Source organism: Octopus bimaculoides, chromosome 17 (genome assembly GCF_001194135.2).
Source record: "Octopus bimaculoides isolate UCB-OBI-ISO-001 chromosome 17, ASM119413v2, whole genome shotgun sequence".
NCBI classification, from domain to species: domain Eukaryota; kingdom Metazoa; phylum Mollusca; class Cephalopoda; order Octopoda; family Octopodidae; genus Octopus; species Octopus bimaculoides.
This window is the reverse complement of record NC_068997.1, coordinates 50376576-50389422: the sequence shown is the minus strand read 5'-3', so window position 1 is coordinate 50389422 and position 12847 is coordinate 50376576. Positions and strand designations below refer to the sequence as shown.

Below are 12847 nucleotides of genomic sequence, written 5' to 3'. Positions count from 1 at the left end.
GCAGAAAAGTTATATAATCACCTGGTAAGTAACAATCAACTTCTAGTGGAAAAGAAAGTAGGGCAACAAAAGACCACTTATTAAATAAAGAAGAAGAAGAAGCTTTGTCTTACCTGCTGAAGCCAGAATGAGAAGAAAGAAAGTCAAGAGGACAACCATGGTTGATGGCATCTGCCAGAGTCTCTTGATGTTGTTGGTGGTCAGAGTTTGAATGAAAATTGTTCTCCTGACAGAACGCTGATCCTGCTTTTACCTTACAAGGAGTTGGGTAGAAGACAGAAAGGAAAGCAGAAACAAGTTAGCCTTCTTTTTTTGCTGTGTGAATAGAGACTACGAAATCCAGTTGAGAGCAGCATTCCAACCTATGCTTCCACACACCTTTCTAATCACGATGTGAATAAGGTCTCTAAAGTGCATTCTTGTTCTGCAGGCGTGGTTTTGTTTTGCTTTGGGGTTTCTTTTGTTCATTTTTGCTATTATCATCATTATTATTATTGCTGTTTTTCGCGTTGCCCTGTTTTAAATCCAGTTGAGATGCATCAATAATGAGATTCTGTCGAAGTAGGTGAACTTTGCACATTGATATTATTTCCGCTATTATTAATTCTACTATCAGGCTGCTTATGATCGCTTCGGTTGCTATCCAACTCCATTTCCATCGTGCTATCAGATAGAATCATTCCCACAGCATCAGGCATACTAATATTTTCTATTTCCATGTATGAACTAGACCCATAATTCACATTATCATTAGAGGCGCTAAGCAAATATTGGTATCTCAAGTATTTCAAATTTAGCATATGTAAAACAATACTGATTAATGAAACCTATGAATAAACATTTACTATATCTGTACACAATATAGCAACTTTATTTTATATACTTTCGACCTAGGTGCCTTATGTTAAAACTTCCCCTGCTCCATTATAAACTGGTCTACTAGTAGAGAAACCCCCCCACCTATAGTAGTTTGTCACCAAATCCCCAAAAATTTTATAACCGTATCATCCATGTGTATTGTTTACCCCTTTCCCTTTTCCTATAAATAAAATGCTGGTGCCCTCTTAAGCTTTGAATCCCTAGGTCTGATAAGATGATCCATAAATCAAAAACAAAAAAAAAAAAGAAAATCAGTGACAGTAAAAAATCTGCTTAGAATTAATTACTAGCCTGTATGGTCTAGTTAAGTCAAAATGGTCTTTTGTATTCTTCCTTTCTACTTGGAGAGTTTAAATGTAGTTATAAAAATGTCCTTCTGTTTAAATATAATTTCAGTAAATTTCTATATCTTTCTGCAGCTGAGGATTGCTCTGCATTTTACATTTAATGTAATGCTCACATTGCTTAAATAAATGGAGTTGCATGAAACGATCGTACTGCATTAACTTTGGATATCCTTGTTGCTTATTTTGATATATATATATATATATATATATATCTAGGAGGTGAAAAGGCCTGGCAGTTAGGGCAGTAGACTCATGGTCGTAGGATTGTGATTTCGATTCTCAGACTGGGTGTTGTGAGTGTTTACTCAGCAAAAACACCTAAAGCTCCACGAGGCTCCAGCAGGGGGGGGTGGTGACCCCTGCTGTACTTTTTCACCACAACTTTCATCCTGATTCTGTTGTACCGGTAATTCAAAGGGCCAGCCTTGTCACACTGAATCTCCCCAAGAACTACATTAAGGCTACACGTGTCTGTGGAGTGCTCAGCCACTTGCACGTTAATTTCATGAGCAGGCTATTCCGTTGATTGGATCAACTGGAACCCTCATTGTCGTAACTGACAGAGTGCCATGATATATGTATGTGTGTATATATATATATATATATATATATATATATATATATATATATATACACACACACGCACATATATCTCAGATAAGTTCACCGTCATCGATTCACCACAGGGAAAGTTAACAATTTTTTATCAATAAAATAATTTTTAACTATTAATGGTGAGATACTTTGGATATATTTTCTCAGTAAACTTTCCTCACAGTGAACTGACCTGTAATCAATTCTAATATGGGCCATGGTTAGCCATCTGGTTTCACCAGTCCTCAGTCAAATCGTCCAACCCATGCTAGCATGGAAAGCGGACGTTAAACGATGATGATGATGATGATAAACAACGTTCTAGGCTTGAACAAACAACAATTTAGAGGCGTCTGGAGGGCAGAAGAAAACTGGTTCTTTAACCCTTTAGCATTTAAACTGATCATATCCAGCCTAGATATTGAACCAGTCAGATCCTGCCTTTCACACAGATCCTACAATGTCATTCTAAAAATATATAAGCACGTCATCAGAATCTCTAAGCTATGAAATTATACCTGATTAATTAAAAACAATGGTAGGGGTTCCCTGAAAGGGGTCTCAGAGAATAGCATCCCTGCCTTCCTGAGCTAAGTTTTCCACCACATTTCTTAAAAACCGTGGTAGAGATCCTGGTCTTGGGACCACTCATGTCTAGAAACTGAGGTTGGGGGTAAGCAAAAATCATGCTCCCCATAGAAAATCCAGCTCCAAAAAATCCTCATGATAGCAAAGGAGAATGGGCACCAGCCAGCCCCAAGGTTGGGGTGGGCTGCACCTGCCAGCATGGAAAACAGATAAAAGATGATGATATATATAAATCTGCTTCATTTATTATTATTATTATTATTATTTATTATGTGGTTCTGTGTGGTTAAGAAGTTTGCTCCTCACCATATGGTTTCAAGTTCAGTGCCCGTGTGTGGCACATTGGGCAAGTCTTTGTCTTGACCTTGTTTTAAATGAACGTCATTCATTTCCAGTATGTCTGGCTATGGGGAAATATTATCTCGTTTGGAAACGGGTGAGGTTTAGCGACAGGAAGGGCATCTAGCCATAGAAAATGGATGTTAAAAACGATGAAGATGATATCTGTTTGGTAGTATCTTGGAAGAATGATTATAATAGATACACAAACTCGTTCTATTTCATTTCTTTTATTATTATTAATCTCCTAATCAACTAGGTTCGTCTGTCACCTGAGGTAGAGAGGGCATATCATTGATAAGGTCACAAAAGGCGACTGATCAATTGACAAATATAAAACTGAAATAGCAATTTACAGTTTTGAGAGATTCAAGGGAGATAAGTCCAATAGTTTCGGGTAATCTCCCTTTATGATAAAGCTATTTATGCTGTTAGTTTAAGAAGCTGTAAAGCACTCAGTAGAAAAAGCGAAGTTGTTTACAAATTACTGTTGACCTTAGGACAACGGAAGACATTTTAATCTATATTACGTCTATTTACACTTTGTTCCTTTAAAGACAAGTTTATGCAAACACCACGTCGTCATTAGGTCTCCTTACTCGGACAGTTACTCTTTTACTTGTTTCAGTCATTTGACTGTGGCCATGCTGGAGCACTGCCTTTTAGTCGAGCAAATCGACCCCAGGACTTATTCTTTTGTAAGCCTAGTACTTATTCTATCGGTCTCTTTTTGCCGAACCGCTAAGTTACGGGGACGTAAACACACCAGCATCGGTTGTCAAGCGATGGTGGGGGGAGACAAACACGGAGGCTATAGTAGAAGACACTTGCCCAAGGTGCCACGCAGTGGGACTGAACCCGGAACCATGTGGTTGGTAAGCAAGCTACTTACCACACAGCCTACCAATCTGATTCAACTTATTTGATCTGATAAACCTATTCCCATCTTCCTCCGTCCCAACGACAGCTCCCATCCTTACCAACATGGCGTTTGAACTTCATTGCTGCTGTTATATGCCAGAGAGCAATCAGTGGCACATTTCATCCCGACTCACATACCACACTCCTGTGGCTCGGGAGGTACAGTATATTAACTGTTACTTGTTTCGGTCATTGGACTGCAGCCATACTGGAGCAGCGGCTTGAAAAGTTCGCTCGAACGGCTATAAAATGGGGAAGTAAACAAACCAACGTCAGAAATTTAAGTATTGGTGTGTTTCCGTCAGTTTGTAAAATAGGTCTGTTTCGATATTTTCCCCTTCTTTAATAAGGATATCCAGAAATGGTAGTTCCTTTCTATTACACTCCATGGTAAATTATATTGCTTTATGAAGCCTGTTTATAATGGAATGGAATCTTTGCAGGTCTTCTTGGTTTCTTTCTATCCCAGAAGATGAAGCAATTGTCTTACATATGTTGGGGCTACTCTGGTATTTGTAAGTATAGTTCGTTATCAAAGAGGAAGTAGTTGCTCTTCAATATTAATTTGAGCCCTTCCAAAATAAACTCTTTCAGGAATCTCTCTGAAATGGAGTCTGGGTGTTTTTGTAATCCAGAAGTCAATGGCTTCTATTCTTAAGTTGTGTGGGATGTTAGTATATAAGCTTGTATGTATAGTTTTTGTTTGTTTATATGTTGGGAAGTAAATATGTGAGCTAGCATGACCTCTTTCCATCCAAACCAAGATATAAATATAAAAAAATAATCAACAAACATTCCCAGTTTAACCTTGTTTTTTTCTATCTCCTCTGCTATCATCCCCTTTTTATCAAAAGACATGTATCTTACACCCCATTAACACACCTAAACTCAGCTTTAACATAGAAAATTACTGAAGCTTCTCATTATAAAATCAAGATTAATTCAGTCATAAGTGAATTTGAAAAACATCTGACCATTCTATTTTCCACCATAGGTCCACTATTCAAATGGAGCCAACAGGACACTTTTCGCAAGCCCTTCATAAAACACTCCTTAAGCACCCCACCACCTCCCAGCTCCACCCTCAATCACCTTGTTTTTACCGTTCGCTATGATTCATTAACACTCCTTCACTAAGCCCCCATCTCACCCCAGACATACCCAAATCTCTTATATGTAGAACTAGCCGAGGTACCTGGTAATAAATTACCATTAATAAGATGTCTGTTTATAGCCATGAAACATTTTTCGTGAAATTTCGACATTTTCAAAAATTTAAAATCTATATTAATGGGTAGGACCAAGTTGACGAAATAATGAGCAGAGCCTGGGAGCTAACCCATGTCGTCGTCATTTTTGTGAATTTTTATGCTTTGGGGCAGATTTCGTTAAATTGCTGCTATTCTTATACTTTGCAATAGTCTTTACTCTTTTAATTGATTCAACATCAATCAACTGGAGACGTGCTGAGCATCTGCAATACACATATACCTACACTCCATATATTCTGTCAGTTTTCTTACTGTGAAGACTTAAAATTGATTTTATAATATTTAATCACACAGTTATTAATTGGTTATGAAATAACAAACCCACACCACTCCACCTAGTAGATAAAAAGCATTACCAACCCTCTTAGTACAAACCTGCCTGATGCACACCCTGAACTTAGGATATAAAACTGCTTTAGAAAATCTCCATTGAATCTGCAAATATTGTAAGTTTGAATAAAATGTTTTAACCCTTTAGCATTCACCTTATTTTGTCAAAAGTAAGACTTATTTATTCAGTCTTAAATTAATCATGCATTATTTTAACTCTGACAGATTGTATGAGGTGAATTATTTCAATGATAATGCAGGTCTGGTGTAAGGGGCCAGATCTGGCCAGTTTGAATGCTATAGAGTTAAATAAATAAAAAATTTTCTTGTCTCAAATTAGATATTTTAGTATCATCATCATTTAACACGTTTTCCATGCTGGCATGGGTTGGACGGTTTGAATGAAAACTGTTAAGCTGTTCCAGGTTCCATAATCTGATTTGGCAAGGTTTCTACGGCTGGATGCCCTTCCTAACGCCAACCACTCCAGAAGTGTTGTGGGCGATTTTTATGTGCCACTGGCATGGCTGTCATTGACCTGACAGCAACATCGGCCATGACTACAGTCTTGCTTATATATCTTGCTGTATATTGCCAAAGATCTCGAGTATGAAATTTGTTTATGATAAATGAAAACCGATCTGATCCAGGACAACCAGCTGGAAACTGAATGAAGCCTGCAATATTTGTGTATGTATGCATGCTTGTCTCCTCATCTTCACACTGTGTGAAATGAATGACACAAGCAGTGTCATTCATTTCCAGTATTCTGCAAAAGCATGTTTGGTTATAGGGAAATACTAACTTAAAAAAGTGAGGATTGGCACTAGGAAGGGCATCCAGTCCAAGAAAATCTGCCTCAATAAGCATGGAAAACAGGTTAACACAATAGTAACGATAGTTTAAATTGTAGTTATTTTAATTTATGAGTAAAAAGGTGTTGTCAGTTGGACAGCTTGTGAAATATAAAATCGTAAAAACACATACCTCAAGTACATCATTTGTGAAATCTTTCCCAATCTTCATTATAGTTTTAACAATTTTTGAACAGGTCTCAGCCATTGGACCATGGACATGCTGGGGCACCACATTTAAGGGTTTAAGTTGATCATACTGGTGCTTAGAAAAGAAAGTTACTTTATCCACCTCTATTCAAGAAACTAAGTTACAGGTCATTAAAGATAAATACACACACATCATCATTTTTCGACTCTTCCAGGTTTGCATGGGTCAGACGAAATTTGTCAAACAATTTCTTTCTAACCACAAACTGAAGGGCTGAACATGGTTCCACATGCCTGGCCATTTGCATCACACTGACACTTGATACCAATTAGCAACAAGAGGAAACACAAACACACACAGGGCTTCTTCCAGTTTCCACCAATCAAATTTCTCTCACAAAATATCGACCCACCTATAATGGTAGTAGAAGACACCAGTTGACAGTGTCCCCATGGTGGACTTTTATGATTGTTGCAAACATGACCATGTGTTTAAGGGTTCCTTCATCTTCAACTCTTCCACATTCGTCACCTCCTGTAGCCACGAGATTCTGTAGTTTTCGTACAAGTCTGCTACTTATTCTATCAGTGTCGTTTGCTGAACTGCTAAGTTATGGGGACATTAAGACATCCACACCAGTTGTCAAGTAGACGTGGTGGGAATAAACACGCATTTGCAATGGGTTTCTCTTAGTTTCTGTCTATTAAATCTACTTACAAGACATCAGTCATCCCAAGGTGCCATGCAGTGATTGAACCCAGAATGAGATTGGGAAGCAAGCTTCTTACCAGACCCATTTTTGTATGTATGTATGTACCTAACAGGCTTCCTTAAAGTTCCCAGCAATCCAGTTTTCCTTACCCGGCATTGGGTAATTCAATGTTACAGTAAAAGAAACCACTTGGTTATGAGAGCAAACTTGTGAAGTACACAATCAAGTCTACCTGAGAACCGGCTCATCACCTGACAGGGTGGTCTGCAAATTCTGCCTGACCCATGAGAGAAAGAACTGGACCTTAACACTTCTGGATTGAAATCAGCCTTATCTGGTCTCGTACACCTACCCTACAATGTCATTCTAAAAATAAACAATCACATCATTGAAATCTCGAACCTACAAGATAATGCATGATTAATTTAAAACTGAATAAAGAAGCATTACATTTGAGAGAGTAATCGGAATGTTAAAAGGTTAAAATGAGGATGATGATAAATAACGATAATGAAATTATGGTGTATTATACTCAGGTGCACTACATCTCATCAAAGGTGCATGTACAGTACATAGAATTATGTACAAAATTCAGGAAAGTGAACAGTATATGAGTCATGATATACATGTGTGCATGATAATGAATAATTCACTCAAAAACCAACCAAGATTGATGGATATAAAAACAGGAATATATGTAATAGGAAATTTTTTTTTACCCAAGTAACTGAGTCAGGTGTCACACTGGATATTTGTAGGATTACCTTGAGGTAGGGAGAATACAAGCAAGAAAAAAAAACAAACAAACAGTAAGTCTCAATAAAAGATTAAAAAAACATGTGAGTCTCAGTGAGAGAAATCAAAGTAGACAGGTATCAATAATACATCCAAGCTATGACCAGTTACTACCGTCCATAGCTGTTTATTGTGATCCAAAATGAACCTGAGTCTCACCCACGGCACTCCCTGGAAAGAATTAACTGTGAGAAGCTCTTGTCAAAAAACTTCCACATAACAATGCCTCCACATATTCCAACAAATAACAGTTTTACTTGCTAAAAAGTCACTGGACAGAACAGTTTCTAAGAGTTGATTCCATTGCAAAGAAATGTGGTTTGTCTTTTGGAGTTTTTTTTCCCCCTTTCCTTTTAGAAAAGAAAAAAAGCTCTTTTTCTCTTTTATAAAATTCTAATAATTGTGTGCAAAATTGGCATTTTTTGTTTTGTTTTGTTTTTTTCCCCCCCATTTTGGTGATGTTTGTAAAATATTAGCAAAGATTTGAAAGTTTTTTTGTATGGAATTTTACTGCAAGAAGAAAGGAAGAAAAAAAAAAAAAGGTTCCTTACAGACCTGAATAAAACATAAAAACTAAAAATGAATGTATAAAGAAAGAAGTAGAAATTGTATTTTTTTTTAAATGACCAAAAACGAAAGCAGAGTTTAGGACACACGGATAATGAAAGGACAGCTTCACAAGTTTAGAAATAACGAAACGTCAAATCTATTTAACCAGACCAATTTTCCAGAACTAGGAAGAAGGGGGAAAAAAGATTTATCACAGCAGGTTAATTTTGAGTTAGTAAATATCTCTCGAGGCAAGAGGCGCTGGAGAAACAGCAAAAGATTGGTAATTAATATTTTAAAGCAATTGACAGTTAATTGCTAATCACCAATATGCTTATGTTGTTTGTCAAGCCAGTATATTCTAGCAAAATATATACTTTATCACCACACCCAGATATTCTTAAAACATCAACACCCCTTTTTTGTTTGGTCCTCATTACAAATTCCTCGTATGCGTTTCTTTTGGAAGATATTCTTTAAAGCTAACCATCCCATGAACCAAAATGTATTTTAGGTCAATGCTCTTCTCTCCTGCTTTTCTGTTGGCATCCAAACCGATGAGATGCGCTCACCCAAAGATAAGACACGAGTCTTTTTCTGAGCAACTTTACCCATTTTCCAGCTGAGTAAATAAAGACTAAATTCTCCAAAGATGTCTTATTCAGGTGCAGAAAGCAAAGGAGATACAAATTCCTGGCCAATTTCTTCAGAAGATTGGTTCGTCTGATCTTTTAATCAACTCAACCTTGGTTACCCTTGGAATCATTGTAATTAACAGTTTAATAAGCTATTTATTGAATCCACAAATAAATTTAATTTTTTGGAAGATTTCATGCTTTAATATTGTTTTGTTTCCTCTCCCTTTTTGTTTTTTCCAAATTAAATTTACATTATTTTAAGTGGAACCAAAAAAATTATAAAAATAAAAAAGCTAGTTAAGCTTGAGCCTGTTTCCTGTGACAACTGTTTAATAGCAGTTATATATATATACATATATATATATATATGCATATATATTAAAAAATAAAATGTGTAAAATGGACTAGTATGACAATAAGAAAAAAAAGAAAAGCTTCTTGTCTATGATTTTCCAAGTGACATTTCATTAAAACTACTCAGCTTTTGACATAAATTGTCCACTTTTAGACATTGGGAATCAGAGAGAGAGAGAGAGAGAGATAGAGAGAGCTGTAAATAGAGAGAAGGAGAGAGAGAGAAAGAGAAATTGACTGCTTTGAACTGGCAATGGTGTGGCAAACCGAACCAGTAGCAAGCAGTCTCTTATATAAAAAAGCTACATGTCCTTTGAACTACAAGCCAGCAGCAAGTAATTTGCTAGAGGCAGATATTCCAGGCCAAGTACAGTTGGTTCATCATCAGTTTATCATCAGTGGACCTTCCCTTCACATTTTTGGATGGCGTCTGCATTCTCAGCCATCATTCGGTCGGCTTTTTTCTTCTTCTTCTTTACACATTTCCGTTCAGCTGAACTTGCTAAAAGAGCCTGAAATGGAAAGATAGAACAACACTCGATGAATGAGTGGTTTGGAAGAGGAAAACAATTCAAGTCTTAGCATGATGCTCTTCCAGTGACCCAAAAACCTCACCCGTTTCCAAGCAAAGTCATAAATCCCCAAGGCCAGACAGGTTCTCACAGAATATTGGAAATGAATAACATTGCTTTTATGGCTGTGACAATCACTTACAACTACCACACAATGTCTAGACAATGAGATACACAAACACACACACATACATTCAAATCCACTCTCAATCTTTGGTTGAACCAGAGGTATATAGTAGAAAACACTTGCCCAAGGTGTCATGCAGTGGAACTGAACCTAGAACCATGTGGTTGGGAAGCAAGCATCTTACCACACAGCGACACCTGAATGAAACAGGCTTGTAACCATGTTGGTAATAACAAAAATATCTTATCTCCACTTCAAACATCGTAACAAAACTATGAGCTGTTGAAAATTTCATCTTTTACAAACATATTTAGGTAGAAATAACTTTATTTTGTTACGGTAATTATTTTTAGAAAGACATTGTCGGGTAGGTATAGATATGGCTCGTTTAACCCTTTAGTGTTTAAACGAGCCAAAATATTCTACTTGTTTAATGCTCAAACAGGCCATATCTGGTCTGTTACACCTACCCTACAATGTCATACTAAAAGTATTTCACATCATTGAAATCCCAAAACTACAAGATAATGTATAATTAATTGAAGAAAATGTTAATAAACGAGCATTTCATTTAGAAGAATAATCTGAATACTAAAGGGTGAAATGCTAAACGAGTTAATTAAACAGGTTAGGATCAGGCCAATCATTTGGAAACAGACATCTGAAGTTACATTCTCATTTCACAGTTGGCTAGCTGGATACCTGTTAACGAACTGATTGGGCAGCCTACTTCTTAGCTAGCCAAACATTAACAATGTACCTAAACAGAACAGTAAAAACACAAATACACGACCCAGCTGTAGCTAACTCAGCAGCTGTAACCGTTTTGATATTTACTTGCCTGACATCACCACTACTTCTAATATAAACTTTCAATTGTAACCCTTTACATACAATATAAACCAGATGTATTAAAAAACAACAAACAAACAGCCCCACCACAACAGAGACTGCAGATTACTCACCTTCAACTTTTCATCAGTTACTGAATGTTCTGATTCATAAATAGAGCTATCAAAAGGCGGGTTGGTGATTTTCAATGGTCCGTTTGGCATTAATATTATAGTGAATTTAAACTGGGCAACAAACTCTCCTAACAATAAATGAACAGAAAACAAAAACAATTTCAATTACAAAAGTTAACTTGAAGTTTCCATGTCAGGCAGCGAATGGGGTCAGTCTAAGAAACTGGATGATCTGCAGCAAAGGCAGTATATCAAAATAATCCTGCCCTAATCGTACAATAGAGATATGGCCTCTGCTGCAAGATGCAGAGAGGGCAACCTATATAGGAAAGCAGTAATTTCGAATAAAAACTGTGATAGTGTTGTGCAATGGTAGCAGGGTATTCAGTTGTGAAAATCTGGCTGAGTGGAAGTAACAAATGGAAGAAATGTGATATATTAAGTTATTTAGTCGTGTTAGAGAAAACTTCCCTAATGCCAGAGACATGCTAAGATATAATGCAGTCAAAGTCATAAAATGGGTGGAGACAGGAAGTGCTTACAAGTCTAAAAATCTAATAAAGACACAGGAGGCAGATAGGAATCTTTAGTACCACAAGTAATTTCTCTGGTGTCAGTGGCACCATAAAATGCAGCCGTGATTTACTGTGTGCATAAGAGGACAAGGATGGCAAACAGGAGATGAGACCTAACCAAATTATGCCAGAGTGGAAAAGCCAGTGTTCTACACTATATAACTATAGTATTCAGTTGGATGGTTTCAATGGTTGGATGCCATTCCTAACTCCAACCACTTCGCAGAGTGTATTGGGTGCTCTTTACATGGCCCTGGCACCAACGAGGTCACCAAGGAACTTGCAAGACAAGATTGTTTGACAGAGCAGAGGCTGCAGTTTCAAGGGAGCTGGCTCTGTGTCAGGTGTTGAGAGACCAAAAGTTATTATAGAGAGAGAGAGGGAGGGGGGGCAGGTGTCTTGCTGCAGGAGATAAATGGCCACTCCAGCTGAATGGTAAAGGTTTAAACCGTTTAGTACCTAAATTACTCTGGTGACTATGCTACCATAATGGTGTCTTGAAAATATTGGTAATTATAGAAGAATCAACCTCCATCTCGAATGTTGAATAAAAAAAATCTAATGTTAAAATTTCACAATATTAAGAATCACAATTAGGTTGGAATGGCTTTATTTCACATTATCTCGAAGCTAAAAGATTTTTCTGGTGTGATACTTGAATATTGTAACGTGGGTTACGGTCAATCTGATCAGAAAACAGGTAGCATCTGGTCCAGATACGAGTGACTTATATACTAAAAGGTTGAAGTAAAATCTGAGTGTTTGTGTTGAATAATACAAATTTTAACCAGTTCTTAACCATTGTCAACTACAGACCATTTTGGCATGAAACATGTTCTGACCGTTTTACTCCCTCAACACCTCTCTCTCTCTCCCATTAGTTTCAGATATTTACAACAACAAGTCCAGAGTTAATTAAATGAAAACACAAAGTCTCTCTCTCTCTGTTCAATGAATCAGTAACAACAAGAACAGAAATATACATACCTTCTTTTTCATATAGAACATTGTAAGGTTGCATCAACTCATGCTTGACACACTCCATTAATCCCATTTTAGCCTTCTTTTCATCTTCAAACAATCTGAAATACAACAACAACAACCAATTAGAGAGATAAAGGGTCAATGAAGCACAGGGTCGCACACAACCCCTTTAACAAATAGGAATTTAATTAAAAAAATACCAGACCCGTGGAATAAAGGAGCAGACCCATTTCATTTCAGTGTTCCACTAATTTAGCTCCTATGCAACCCCCTTTTTACTCTTTTCTTATCCTATTTCGACT

General features: G+C 37.0%; 2 protein-coding genes across 2 annotated transcripts in view; both read right to left on the bottom strand.

Moving 5' to 3' along the window:
* Positions 1-1114, bottom strand: part of LOC106874799 (uncharacterized) — a 9445-nt gene extending 8331 nt beyond the window's left edge. Inside the window, exon 1 of the mRNA XM_052973984.1 lies at positions 114-1114. Within this exon, the coding sequence (XP_052829944.1) occupies positions 114-171 (58 nt within the window). The 5' untranslated portion in view covers positions 172-1114. The remainder of the gene's footprint in view (positions 1-113) is intronic.
* A 6747-nt stretch (positions 1115-7861) lies between these two features.
* LOC106881590 (proliferation-associated protein 2G4) overlaps positions 7862-12847 on the bottom strand; it is a 28623-nt gene continuing 23637 nt past the window's right edge. Inside the window, exons 12-14 of the mRNA XM_052973906.1 lie at positions 12549-12712; positions 10987-11114; positions 7862-9834 (exon numbers count right to left, since the gene is read on the bottom strand). Of these exons, the coding sequence (XP_052829866.1) occupies positions 9718-9834; positions 10987-11114; positions 12549-12712 (409 nt within the window). The 3' untranslated portion in view covers positions 7862-9717. The remainder of the gene's footprint in view (positions 9835-10986; positions 11115-12548; positions 12713-12847) is intronic.